Below are 14,592 nucleotides of genomic sequence, written 5' to 3'. Positions count from 1 at the left end.
AGGATCATGGTGCTGAAATGGACAGTGCTACTCAAGTTAGTCTTATCTTGAATAGCCTGACTCCAGCATTTCTACCATATACATCAAATTATGTCATGAATAAGAAGGAAATTGACTTTCATGAATTAGTCAATGACCTTCAAACTTATGAAAATTTGATTGGAGGACCCAAGAAGAAAGGGAGTAAACCTCATAATCCTGGTAATGGTAATGGGACGATGAAACCTGAAGCAAATGTTGCCTCTGCTTCAAAGCCCAAATCGAAGAAGAAGTGGAAGAACACCAAGAAGCGAACAAAAGCCATGAAAAAGGCTGCTCCTTCTGGTGATGCTACACTTAAAGGAAAGTGTTTCTACTGCAATGAGAAAGGTCATTGGAAACCCCAGTGTCCTAAACTTCTTGCAAAGAAACAAGGTATTTCCATTTATAAACTTTAAGAGTTTTAGTGAATTATTATCCAATTGGATTTATGATTCTGGACTAAACTTTGTTTATTTGTTTTCTTCTTCTTATAGGCCAAGCTACTTGAACTCAATTGAGTTGGATCAGAAAGCTGAACCAAGGGTGAAATCGTCCAGATGAAGATGAAGCTCTTCATTTTTTTTTTTGAATTAATTGTTTTAGTTTAAAGACAATTTGGATTTCAAATTTTAGTTAGGGATATTTATCCCTGTTTCTCTCATATTGTTGCAATATTTTTTTATTAATAAAGTTTCTAATTTTCGAAATCACCATTGCAAATTATGAGATTGAGCTTCATTTAATTTATCTTCATCAATTATTACCACATTATATTTGTATGTTTGTATGTGTAAGTGTTTTTATTATTGATGCAAATTCTATAATATTTTCAACTCTTCATAGAGTTATATTATATAAACACTAGAAATTATTTCTATGTTTATCAATAATTGTTAATTCTCATACAATTATTAAGAATTTGTTTAATAAAAGGATCTTATGATCTGATAGGGGTGGAGAAAAGTTAAGAAAACTATGCAGTTCAACGATCTTTTATATCTAATGAACTCTGGATAGTATTCAACTCCACATAAACTCTATCACACTAAGAGAATCATGATCTTTACAACCTTTAGGGGTGGATCATAATCTCTATATACTTAGGGGTGGAGGTTATCCATAGTACCCTATATGCATATACTTAGGGGTGGAATATATTCCACAATTCCCTATGAAACACATATCTTGTTTAAACATGGAAGTAATATAATGAGTCAGCTATTGTCAATATAAATTCTTGATCTTGATTGTATGTTCCATTTCGTTTTTTACTGTTGTAAGTAAAAGTTTGATACCTTTGAAAGTTCTTTGTTAAAGTTTCACACTACCTTAATTGAGTGGGAGAATTTTAAAATTCTATACCCATCTTCATTAGGTTGATACTTGTGATAGGTACTTAAGAACACTACTGAAAAGCAAATCTAACCATTCACATGGATAGGTATAGCTTATCAGAATTATGAGAATAAGATAAAGAACTCTAGTTCAGTCCATTCAAATGACTTGAACCAAGAATTCTTAATCCTCATAAAATTTGATGGTATCTTAATTACTTAATCTCTGGCATGTATTTTTCACTTCAAATACTAGTCTGCTATGTTGATGACTTAGTCTTGACTTAAAGTCTCAGACTAATACAAAAGTCACAACTAGGTAACTCTCCAAACAATCAGAGGTTAAAAGTATTATTTAACCAGACATCTGCTATTGAGTGGGAGCTATCTGAGATGTAATAAAATAGGGAACATTAGAAGATATTCAAGAAAGATTTATAAAAGTGATCTATATGTCAGATATTAAGGAACTGTGTATCAGTTGTCCTTGTATCTCACCATCTAATTTCGATTTCTATAAGATGGTGCTTACTTTGGGGGTGGAGGAATTATTGTATAATAATTCAAGCTCTACCAGAGAAGAATTATAACTTGGTCTATTCGAAAATACCAGAAAGTTATATCACTGAAGATAAGTCTACACTGTATTATCTCAATTACATATTTTAAAATATGAGAGATATGTCTTCTGTTAATTCAGATGTACTTTTAAAACAGTAAAGATTTCAGTATCCCTTGATGAGTAAAGCATATCGTAAAGGATGTTTCATAAGTGTATTTATGAACTAGTTTCCAGAAGTTTGGGTGCATTCAAATATACTACACTTGATCTGAAGATCAAGACATCAGATTGACCTATTTGCGCAGTTTGTTTTATATTAGTGCAAGTGGGAGTTTGTTGGGTTTTATGCCCTAAATAAAACTCTTTACAATCTAATTAGTTATCAATATAAGAAATTTGAAGTGATTGATGTTTGCATGAATTTTACATGCTAATGGTTTAATATGTTTATTACATTCATACACACAAAATCAGTTAAATCCAGATCATATGTTTATTCACAACTACAGTATCGTCAACACAGTGGAATGTGATTGTGATCATATGAATCAAAAGTTTTGGTCCCTGTTTCATCAGTGTTATTGGATTTACACTAATGTGATAATCAGCGATGATGTGTACTTACACTTGGAGTAAGTGTTATGTTCTTTCCAGGACATTAGTAAAGTATACTAGTTTCGAATGTATGGAGTATACATTGGACTGGACCGATATTGCAACTAAGTTAAGATATTACAAACTTACCGTTATACATATCTTTCCAAGTCAATATCAGTAGTTGATCTTAAGATTAAAAGAATCTAAATCCTAATATGCTTAGGCTCAACTCAAGAGTGCTATTCATGTTCTTTGATTTATTAGTTAAGCCTACTTTTGGGTCAGGGTGATACGTATATTTTGGAAACATGATAGTATGATTGAGTGGGAGTGCTGAACATAAATATGGAATCTATAGCTTCTACTGGTGTATAGAAGTCAAGTGATGATACCCTTCGAGCTTAGCAAATAGAAGTAAATGGATGAGCTCTTGTTTAACTGAATAATTATTAGATCACTAAACACCATTTACAGGTAGCTAAGTGTTTTAAGGGGCAAAATACATTGAGGGGTGAGAACGGTAAAGAAATCCCATCTCGATGTAGATCATCTATATAGAGGATCTTTAAATCACAATAAGATTATAACAATGCTTAAATGAGATAGTATATTGATATCGTGGAACATACAATATGCTCTATATAAGTCTGAGAGTGCAATTCTAAGTTCTAAGAGTGGATTCAACGAAGAATTAATAAGTAGGAATTTACTTGGTAAATTTGGTTCACTTATTGGAAGCTCAGCATATAGATCCATGGTCCCCATTCTAGTTGAGAACATTCTGCTTGTAAGACTCATTAATTGATTCGTGATTGATCAATTATAATTCTAAAGTTAGACTATGTCTAATTTTATGAATTTTCACTAAGCAGGGGTGAAATTGTAAAGAAAAGAGTTTCTAGGTTTATTTATTTATTAATGGACTTTATATGTCTAATTAATAATTAAATTAAATGACAATATTATTTAATAATCTATTTTAGTTATTAAATAATTAGTTTTGGCATTTAAAAGGTTAGAATTAGAAAATTGGCGTTTTTGAGAAAATAGAGATAAAATTTGATAAAACTGCAAAATCAAGTGAGGCCCATTAAACACCATATGGCCGGCCACTTAGATGAGTTTTTTAAATTAATATTTTCATTATTTTAATGCCAAATAATTCCTAACCTAAACCTAGTAGTTGCCTATAAATAGAAAGTGATGGCTCAGTCACAACACATGCTTTGACAAGTTTTCAATAACCTTTTCTGACAGAAATTTCTCTCTTCAGAAAAACTGAGCCTTCCCCACTTTCTATACCTGGCCGAAATCATCATTCTCTTTTCCCTTCATCTTTTTCGTGACCCTAGTGAAAGAGTAAGTGCCCACACACAGCAAGCAGTAACTCAATCATAGATTGGAAGACTGTGAAGGATCAAACTTGAAGAAGAAGGACATTCGGGCTCAGATCTTGATTATACTCTGCTACAGAAAGGATTCGAGGGTTAGAGATCTGAGTGGAAGGAGACATTAATTCCGCTGCATCAATGTAAGGTTTTCTTAACTTTATATGTGTTTAATTTATCGTTTTAGAAAGTTCATATTTAGGGTGTTTAAACAACATACTTGTGAGTAGATCTAAGATCCTGGTAAAATAATTTCCAACAAAGGATAGTACTCTAATTTTTATCGATTCTTATAAATAAACCCACATTTTATAAATTTAATATGTAAGGAAACAACTAAATACAATTAAGGTAGAAGAAAGTTTACCTAGAATATGACGGAACGAAATAAAATTTCAACAACAGACAATTTTTAACAGAAATCTCATAAGTATGAGATGGAGAACCTCGGGTTCAAGGTTTTGGTAGGTCGCTTACCTTGTCCATCAATGACAGAAATAGCTCCCTCGGAGCTAGCGGCGGTGGCACACGAGCACTGGATCGATAGAAGAAAAAGAGAGAGGAAGATGGGGAGGGAGAGCGAACCAGGAACAAGGTGGCAGTCGTCACTATATTATTGTATAATATGGGCTTTTGACAAATATATTCTAGCAATATAGGCTTTAAAATGCCATAAATTATGGCCAAACTTTAAAAAAACCATATAAAGTGTCCATAATCAATTATGCCATATTTATCATAAAATGTTTAAAAAACCCATACTCTACGTAAATTCTACTATAATTAAATGACCCAAAAGCAATTATAAATAAAAAAATAAAATAGTGGCCACGTTAGGTAAACATTCCCATCTAATAAAAACGTTAATAATATTTAAAATGAGAATATATGTTATTTTTAAAATTTAGATATAAAATTAAGTGCTGGATGTAAAAAAACCCTAATAAAAATGGGTATTTGTTATAAAATAATATAAAGTAGATGAGAAGAAAGAAGAAGAAGATGAAGAGAGAAAGAGAAAGTGAATGAGAATTTCTGAGTTGTTTATTCCAATGGGGTGAACCCCTATTTATACAAATACAAGAGTGAGATATTAAGAAACTAAGAAAAAGGGAAACTAAGGAAAAGAGGAATGTTCATTACAATTCATGGTAATAAATAAAAGATTTGGACATCCACATAATTATTAATATTTATAACACTCCCCTTTGGATGTCCATAATAACTGCCTTATTAAAAATCTTGCTGAAAACTTGATCAAAGGAAAAAGAGTATAGTGTAAACTAACTCCCCCTCATTTAGGCATTTGTGGAGATCTTCTAATCGACGAATTTCGATCTTGTCTGCCGTCTTCTCAAATGTTGATGTTGGTAATAACTTTGTGAATAAGTTTGTAAGATTGACACTTGATTGAATATCTTGAACACCAATATGCATTTTCTTGAAGCGTATAAAGAAGAATTTCGTGAAATGTGTTCTAACTCTATCTCCTTCAATGTACCTCCTTTTAGTTGAACGATGCAAGCAGTATTATCCATAGAGAATTGCTTGGGTTGATACTTCTTTATTGAGTGCAATCCATATGTTTCCCGAATATGCTATGTCAATGATCTCACTCACACACATTCTCTACTTGCTTCATAAAATGCAAGTATGTTAACATGATTTATAGTTGCCTCGTTAAAAACCTTGCCAGAAAAACCCAGTGGGACAAAATCTGAGCTAGGGAAAAAGAGTACAATATATATTTCATATTCATAACTATTTGCAAGTTGTCTCGTTAAAAACCTTGCCAGGAAAACCCAGTGGGACAAAACCTGAGCTAAGGGAAAAAGAGTGCAACATGAATATGTCTCCCCCTCATGCACATATGATCCATAATTCTTTTGGTGATAATAAATCTCATAAGATTATTGTTATCACTTTTAAAATATCACCATATATAATCTTTGATCATATATTTTCTATAACTCTTCCAGAGTATGTATGGACTTCTAAATTATAGATGAGGGGTTCGTGGAACATTAATCTTTATCCAACTAATTGTATCATTCATGTGTATATACAATCTTGTTCATACTAAAATTTAACATTTCAAGTAGATATGAACATAACACATTAATGATAATATAAATTTTCGTTTGTAACAATGATGGTACTTCAAGACCATATATTTGTTCCATCTTGTGGTATGATCTTAATTTCCATATCAAATGATCATATATCTATAATTCTTAATACATATGAAGTACTTCAGGACTTCAATACTAATGAACAAACTTTATACATTTAATATTTCTCGATATACAAAAGAAATAAAAGTTTGTTTTACAATTAATCAAAAACTCTTCAAGAGTCTATCACAACGTATAATTTACGTATTTATATAGCATAGACAACCATACGTATTTTTCAAACAATAATTTACTTACATGTCTTTATTTCATACAAAGATCTTTGTCATATAGTGCACGCGACTTAGAATTTATATCACTTAAGACATGTATTAAATTCTTCTAGAATTTTTAGATAAGGCTTATTTCAAATTCTCACTATATTAGGAGCTCCAAATAAATAATCTTTTGTTGCAACATTTATGTGACGCTTATAAATCCTCATAAAATATATTCCAGGCTATAATCAAATAATGATTATATTTTCTCAATATTTAAGCCTTACTTCAATCAATCTCACGTCTATGCAAACTTTGTACAACAATTCATTATGTACAAATACATATATGCAAATTTCTCATTAGAAATATTTATTTTCACACCCTACAGGTCTTACTTCACTTTATGTGAGTAAATTTGCCTGGACTGCGTCATAATATTTTGGCCAAAAATCAAAATGTATGTCGATAATTCTCGACAAATCTAATACCATGATCCTTGCTATCTCATGTTAGTTTATTGCATATGCAAACATTCAATATTTATTGTCGACAAAAATTTCAATAATGATAATTTCCTCCCATATTGACATAACTTATAGAGATCTCTTTAAATTACATATTTTCAAATATGTTTATCATTTATAGGTACCTATAACGAATCACTTTAGGGATTCAATTATGATGAAATGTGTTATGTCTAACTTCTCTTGGGAGTCTCTTCGAGTACCGTTTTCATCACGGTTATCATTTTAATACTTTACAACATTAAGGTATCTCCATGAGTACCTCTAGATTTAACAACTTCAGGGCAAATCAAATGAACATTTATTAATAATTTCTACATTGTTCATTTACGCTTCAGGCGTTTTCAACTCATTCTATCTCAACTTTGAGTAATATTGATTTGCAGTTGGTATATATCATTTTGAACTATATCGTTCTTATATACTTTGTGCAAGGATCATTTTTCAAAAATTATCATCGATCCCAACTGCTTCTCTCCCCCTGATCGAGAGAATTTTTTAAAAATTATGATATCTAATAATATTAATACACCTGTAGGGATTTCAATATATCACAATGAATCAATATCTATTTAAACTCATATATATTATATGACATTGAACTTCAGGTTCAATAACTTTAGTTTCAAGTTCAATACTTATGAACTTAATTCATTTCTAAGAATGAGTCATACGTGTATAATTAGAAATACATAAATTTACACATTTTGTAAATGCATGATCATAAAATCTTATCACATCGATAAGAAACTATGCAATAAAAATCTAACAATGGCTCAAGATTGTTTAAGAAGTATTATTTTAATATTTTTTATGTGCAAATATATGCATATTCTTCTTTTGAGCCTTATAAATTAATAATGAGAAGAATCTTCTGGTTCTTCAACAAAATTTAGTCAAATCATTTGACAATTTATTGCATATGATTGATCATGTCAAAATAACTCAATTCATGAACTTCAGGTTCACTATAATTTGTATTTCAATGAAACTTTCACAAGGTAATGTAAAATCACTACAACATATAAGTAATCATAAAAAGTTTCATTTTTATATACACGAATAATATAATTATATTATTCTCCAAAACATATACACTCTTCAGGAGTCACTATTATGTTTATCAAACTTTATATTTCTTCAGGAATCACTATCATCAATTCAATGATGTGTATAATTTAAAAAATACATGACAACTTCATCATGTTATTGTAATGGTCAAATAGATATAACCATAATATATCATTCATTTTTCCTGGTATCTTTTTAACAAGTCGTCTAATTTATTAATAGACTATTCATCAGTCTAATTATCATGACTTGATATATTATATATTTAAATGTACAATAAGTACATATAATAAGTTATTTCTTATCACTTTCATAACTAGATAAAAGTTATACATCTAGGTACATACAAAGATATTTTACTACTCAAAGTAGCAATTGTATGTAAGACTTCTTCAGGAAACTTTTCAAATAATCATTTTGTGATTCTTTATCACTTTGATTATATTGGATCACTAACAAATGTTAGTAAGTTATATATTCACTTCTGGGAATATGCAAACTGAATTATATAGTAACTATATATATACATATCTGTACTAACAATAGTTTGAAACTATTGATTTCAAGAAATAATAAAATATGTATATATTAATTTGCTTTTGGCATTGCCAATATATGTGAAATCTATATTCTTTGAAATAGAATTTCATGTCTATTCATTCTCTTTAGGGAATGATATTTAAATATTCTAAATGTACAATAAATTTGTACAATTCACATTCTATTCAATAATCAAATATACTTTTATCTTGATTATAAGTGTGTCTGTACTACAGGTACGCGACTACTATTATTCAATTCCACACATGATATATAGATTTTATACACTTTGATTATGTGTGGTATCTCATCTTTTAGTTGTTTCCACTTTTTCTGGAAATATTTGATTAGTAAATAATTATTTAAAATCATTACATTCACTTGGGGGAATGACGTTGAACAATTAGAACATTATTATAAATTTCTTAAAAATTTATTACTTGTTCATCCATAAAAAATATAAGAAATTATTCAACAATTTCTTTTACGATATTTCAAAGAATATATGAATGCAATTTTTTGCATAGTCTCCAAGATGTATGCAAAATTTAATCTTTAATATATGTCAGATTCAATAATTTCCAACATTGCAAGTAATAACAATGTATAATAACATGACTAATACGAGGAATCTTTAAAAGTAATTGACTTCAATTCGTATCATTCTCTACAGGGAATGATGAACAATAAATACTGCCTCATGTATTTAAATAACATTAGTCATGCTCGTTGTTATTCTTATACTTTGATGTTTCAATGCAATTATCTTAATATTCTTTTTAGGTATTCAAAACCCACTATAAAATTGCATCAATAATAATCATTTTTAATGATTCTTTAGTTGTATTCACATAAATACAATCATTTTTTTTTTTGACAAATATAAAACATTTACTTCAGGAAATGTTTGTCAAAATCTATATCGATATTAGATTACTTTTCATTGTCCTCAAAGAATGCAAGAACATATATATAAGTATGTATTCATCTCTTTCATTATATATCCATCAACTATATAATGAATATTACGTTTGCATAATCTTCAGGATATATGCAAGATTTTATTGAGGACGCATAATCATCAGGATATATGCAATATTTTATCGAGGATGTATAATCTTCAGGATATATACAATTTTTTATCGATGATGCATAATCTTCAGGATATATGCAATATTTTATCGATGATGCATAATCTTTAGGATATATGCAATATTTTATCGATAATACATAATCTTTTGGATATATGTATAATTTATATAGATTTTCTCTATCATATCATAGGTACACATATATTGTAAATATTATGAATGATAAGAACATTATATATATATGAAATCAATAATAAATATATAGAAACATATACATACATATATAATATATAGATATATAGATAAAAATAAAATAAAAAAAAAGATCATTGAAATTGTTTCAGTGAGATGAGTATATATATAAATATATATTTAGTGTATCGTGACTTTGAAACAATTCAAGAACTTTAACAAAATACTTACATTGGATCTTAGGCAGAGACTCATGCTTGAAGCTTGGGCAGAGACTCATGCTTGAAGCTTGGGCAGAGACTCATGCTTGAAGCTTGGGCAGAGACTCGTGCTGATAACGTGTTATAAAATAATATAAAATAATATAAAGTAGATGAGAAGAAAGAAGAAGAAGATGAAGAGAGAAAGAGAAAGTGAATGAGAATTTTTGAGTTGTTTATTCTAATGGGGTGAACAGCTATTTATACAAATATAAGAGTGAGATATTAAAAAACTAAGAAAAAGGGAAACTAAGAAAAAGAAGAATGTTCGTTACAATTCATGGTAAGGGAACTTTTATATTTTATATGATATATTAGTAATTAATTGTATTATAATGTATCCACATGTAAATTTTACTAAATATTATTATTATTATTATTATTATTATTATTATTGTTTTTGAAAAACCACAACCCATTTTATTTACCAAAAGGATATTATCCGAAATATTTCTTTTAAGTTACTAAAAAAAAAAAAAATCCTCAAACAATACTTCGTACGACTCATGCCCTCTGCTTTCCCCAAATCAACACTCTTGCAACAAATCGCTCTTCCCTCTGCGTTCACCAAATCGATGTCCTCCGCCTGAGCCAAGACTTCGCACCAGATAACCGGTCCACCACTCCTGCTCTCTGCTTTGCCAACCCTTCGAAGAACCGCCGCTGGTGGACGACTGCGATTGAGGTCAAGTCAAGTTTCAGTCTTCTTCGTGTGGCTGATGTCGATGAATGACTCAGAACAACATCGGTACATTTCCCACCATCTCATACTTCTTTTCTTCTTTAATTCTGCTCATCTTTGCATTAATAGAAATATTCAGATCTGGTTTTTTGTTTAAATATTAATTCTAATGACATGTTATTTTATTGGATAATTAATTTTGGGAGTTGTTGGAATTCATTGTAGTATGTGTGAATTTTGATATTAAAAATAAGATTTTCTTACTGAAATTTAAGATTTTCTTACAATATCAATGTGAAGGTGTACAAAAGTTACGGTAAGTTGCTGTGAAGGCTTTGGAGAATATGTTGGGTTTGTGTATTGGTAATTTTATTTTTTGAAAGAATGTGTATTAATTATTACTCAGAGACAAAAGGGTGCAATGAATCTGAGAATCATGAAGGGTTTAGCAGCTGCCTAGCTTCTTCTCCTTAATTAATGATCAAGATTTGAGGTTTTCTTATATTATAAACAAAGAAGAAAAAAAGAAAAGAAGAGATAGATTTGCAATTGTAATAAGGAATATAAAATTACTATAGTAGTGATAGTAGGTTATATTTGTAATCATTGTATAACTTTTGATTACATACAACAATATGTAAATATGTTTCCCAGTTTTGTGTATTAAAGTATAGTTCTATGTATTCAGCAAAAAAAAAAAAATAGATATAGTTCTATGGAGAAAAATATATTTACAAAATGGAGACATAGATTTCACTAAAAATGCTTGTTGGTGTTTGAGAGGCTCGCCTACAGCTACATGTATGGTAGCATTTGTAAGTAATGTTTTCCATTGAAGGGTCTTGATCCAATCTTTGGACTTGCTCTGTGGCCAAACATCCTAAATTACTAGATGACAAAGAGTAGTTTCATGCCTAAATGTTTTGGTACTTGTCCGGTATAACCCCCTTCTATGTTCCATGTGGATATAAACTAGGCCATCATAAGTAGAAAATATTGAGAATTTTTTTTTTGGTTGGGGGTGGGCGATTTCAGACTTTTCTTCTCTGGTATATTTGATCTGTGGACTGCAGTAGTGCTAATTTTTTAAGTGATTAAATTTATTTACAAGTGCTAATTTTGGGTATTTTGTCACTCTGATTTTATAGGAGCACCAGAGAAAGCACACCATCTAATTTGATAAGGGAGTCGGACATCTTAAGAAATCTGGGTTCAACCATGAGGTGGCCAAGTTCTATTGCAACTAACAAAAGGGTGAGAAATGAAATACGAAGGAATATCCCAACAGCGCAGGAGATCGAAGAGTTCTTTGCTTTCGCCGAGCAGCAGCAACAGAGAATCTTTATTGAGAAGTATACTATCTTATCTCACTCCATTATTTTGAGTGTGAATTTTGATACATGTTTTGACTGCTAGTGGTGCACAATTTGGGACCACAGCACACAAATGCAAATAACTGATGAACCTTTTATTTTTTTAGGTACGATTTTGACATTACCAATGAATCGCCACTCCCGTAAGGTACGAATGGGTGCAAGTCGTTCCTTAGATGAGGAACATTGAATTGGAAGTTGAACTTGAGACTGCAAGTTCTGAGTCTATAATTAGTGCTAAGAGAAGTTGGATTACAATCAATAACATTGTGAACTTGACTGAACCTTTTGGTATTTGCTCAAGTACAAAATTAGGTTTGCTGAAGTAGCCTCTGCAATATCACAATATTATGTTAGAATATGTACACCTTGTTTTGGTATGCGAATCTTGTATGAGCGAATAACTAATAGTTGTATTTACCGAAGAAGAATATGTGGTGTGAATTTATGAGTTAGATCTAATGGTCATTATAAACGATGTTGCTTAGGATAGAAGAAGACAGGTCAACTAAGCCAGATTTACTTCTGACAAACGCTCACTTTGCCACATTATGAGTTGCAAACTTACAAGTTCTCAAAACAAAAGAAAAATTACAACTAATCAAAAGGTTAGAGAGTATTTTACAATGATGCGCATAGTTATCAATACCCTAAGTAGAGCAAGCTCCCTTTAGCGTCTTGATAACTGTTTTTGAAATGCTCTCTAATAGTCGTTTCCAAAGCTAATAGACATGTTACATCTTCTCCAATGAGGGGATTAGAGAAATTGAGCATGTTTGACGCCACCCACAAAATTGTCCCAAAGTGATCTTGAGCTAGGGCCCCACATACATTGAATCTTCACCAATTTTAACATCATAGTTGACTTTGATCTAATCTTCCGGTGGTGGAGACCAACTAGGGGACACAAGATCCTTTGTCGATGCATACAAACAAAATTCATAGTCTCCGTACCAAGTAGAAATAGAATCAATATAATGTGTAATGTTACACAGAGAATTATTGTGTACCTTGTCATTATGAGTTCGCCAGATCGTATCAACCACAATTGAGGCGTAAAGGAATAATCTCTCAACATCTACTCCTTTAGACTTCAGATTTCACATAAAATTGACCCAGTCCCGAACTCGACCTCCTGACTCTTGAACAGGGATAATTCCCACGAGGATGATTATTGGGAATATTTTACCAGGATCTAGATTTACTAACAAGTATGTTGATTAACATCCTAAATATGAATATCTCTATAACAATGAAATTAAACGCATAAGAATTTAGAAAACTTTACATTGGTTGCAGCAAAATATAATGACTCCTTCTGCTCAGATCTCTAACCATTGTTCCTTTCTGTCGCAAAGTATTATCAAGATCTGAGCCTAGATCTCTTTCTCTCCTTCGGGTTGGTTACTACCGTCTTACCTACTATGATTGAGTACTTGATCTGCTATGTGTGGCAGGACACTCTATCACTATAATCTCGAGTATGAAGAACAATGAAGGAGGCTTGAAAACTGTATGGAAGGTGTCTCTCATCTACTAGTTGTCAGAGAGTGAAAACTAGATTTGGTAGGTTGAAAAGTCTTCGATGAGATGAGAATATTATGTACATTATATAGTGTTTCAACTAGAGTTTAGAGTGGAATTATATGGATTAAAAAAAATAAAATATTGGACAAAAAACACATTAAGGCCGACCACTAAAGGAACCACTTTCTAGTTATAATTTTGCCACTTTATTTCAACTACTTATTCTTCTTTCAATAATACTATATTTTCCAATTCAATTTTATAAATGCCAAAACTATTTATATAATACACTCTATTCAAGAATAACCTCTAATTTGTTATAAAAAAATCAAGTCCCGATTTGGGCCAGTTATAAATAAGAATAACCTCTAAATTGTAATTAGTTATACATTTTTAAAGTCACGTATTAACAAAGTATACCTCTATATAAGAATAATTACATCTTAATAAAATATATACATGTATTTTGTAAATTTATTTATGTAAAATTAATAATTTTATTTTAAATTATATAATACATGTATGAAATTATATTTACTCTAAAATATTTCTATTATGATATAGTATTAATGATTATTTATTGTTATTATTGTTACATTGATATTTTTTGGTTTTTTAATTTTTTTTTCTAGTGTAACTCTATTTAGTTATAACCTCCTAATTAGAATATAGTTTACTTGGTCCCAAGTGTATTCTTGAATAGAGGTTCTATTGTAATTATAATTAATTATCAAATAAAATTGTCATTTATATTATTTATTAATTAGACCATATTAAGTCTCTTAATTAATAAATTGACCTCACAACTTCTTTTCTTCAAAATTAAGTCATTGCTTAGTGAAAATTCATAAATAAGATATAGTCTAATTTTAGAATTATAATTGATTAATTAAAACTAATTAATTGAGTATGCAATCAGTATTATCTCAACTAATGAGGGGACCATGGGCCTATATAACTGAGCTTCTAATAAGTAGATCTAGAATTCACCAAGTAAATTTTTTAACTTATTAATTCCTCCTTGTGCCACTATAT

General features: G+C 30.1%; 1 protein-coding gene across 1 annotated transcript; it reads left to right on the top strand.

Moving 5' to 3' along the window:
* Nucleotides 1-10,390: 10,390 nt before the first annotated feature.
* Nucleotides 10,391-12,485, top strand: LOC115723208 (cyclin-dependent kinase inhibitor 3). The gene is made up of 3 exons (XM_030652642.2): nt 10,391-10,723; nt 11,806-12,009; nt 12,138-12,485. Exons 1-3 carry the CDS (start codon nt 10,695-10,697, stop codon nt 12,175-12,177), a joined length of 273 nt encoding a protein of 90 aa, XP_030508502.1. The 5' UTR covers nt 10,391-10,694; the 3' UTR covers nt 12,178-12,485.
* The last annotated feature ends 2,107 nt before the right edge of the window (nt 12,486-14,592 follow it).

Source organism: Cannabis sativa, chromosome 9, assembly GCF_029168945.1.
Source record: "Cannabis sativa cultivar Pink pepper isolate KNU-18-1 chromosome 9, ASM2916894v1, whole genome shotgun sequence".
Lineage (NCBI taxonomy): Eukaryota > Viridiplantae > Streptophyta > Magnoliopsida > Rosales > Cannabaceae > Cannabis > Cannabis sativa.
The sequence above is the reverse complement of the archived record's forward strand: the minus strand, read 5'-3'. Positions and strand labels throughout refer to the sequence as shown.

Excerpts from the sequence above, each read along its gene's own strand:
- LOC115723208 (XM_030652642.2), top strand. The coding sequence starts at position 10,695 with ATGTCGATGAATGACTCAGAACAACATCG. Across the intron at positions 10,724-11,805 it reads AATGACTCAGAACAACATCG|GAGCACCAGAGAAAGCACAC; the intron begins GTACATTTCCCA and ends CTGATTTTATAG. Across the intron at positions 12,010-12,137 it reads CAGAGAATCTTTATTGAGAA|GTACGATTTTGACATTACCA; the intron begins GTATACTATCTT and ends TTATTTTTTTAG.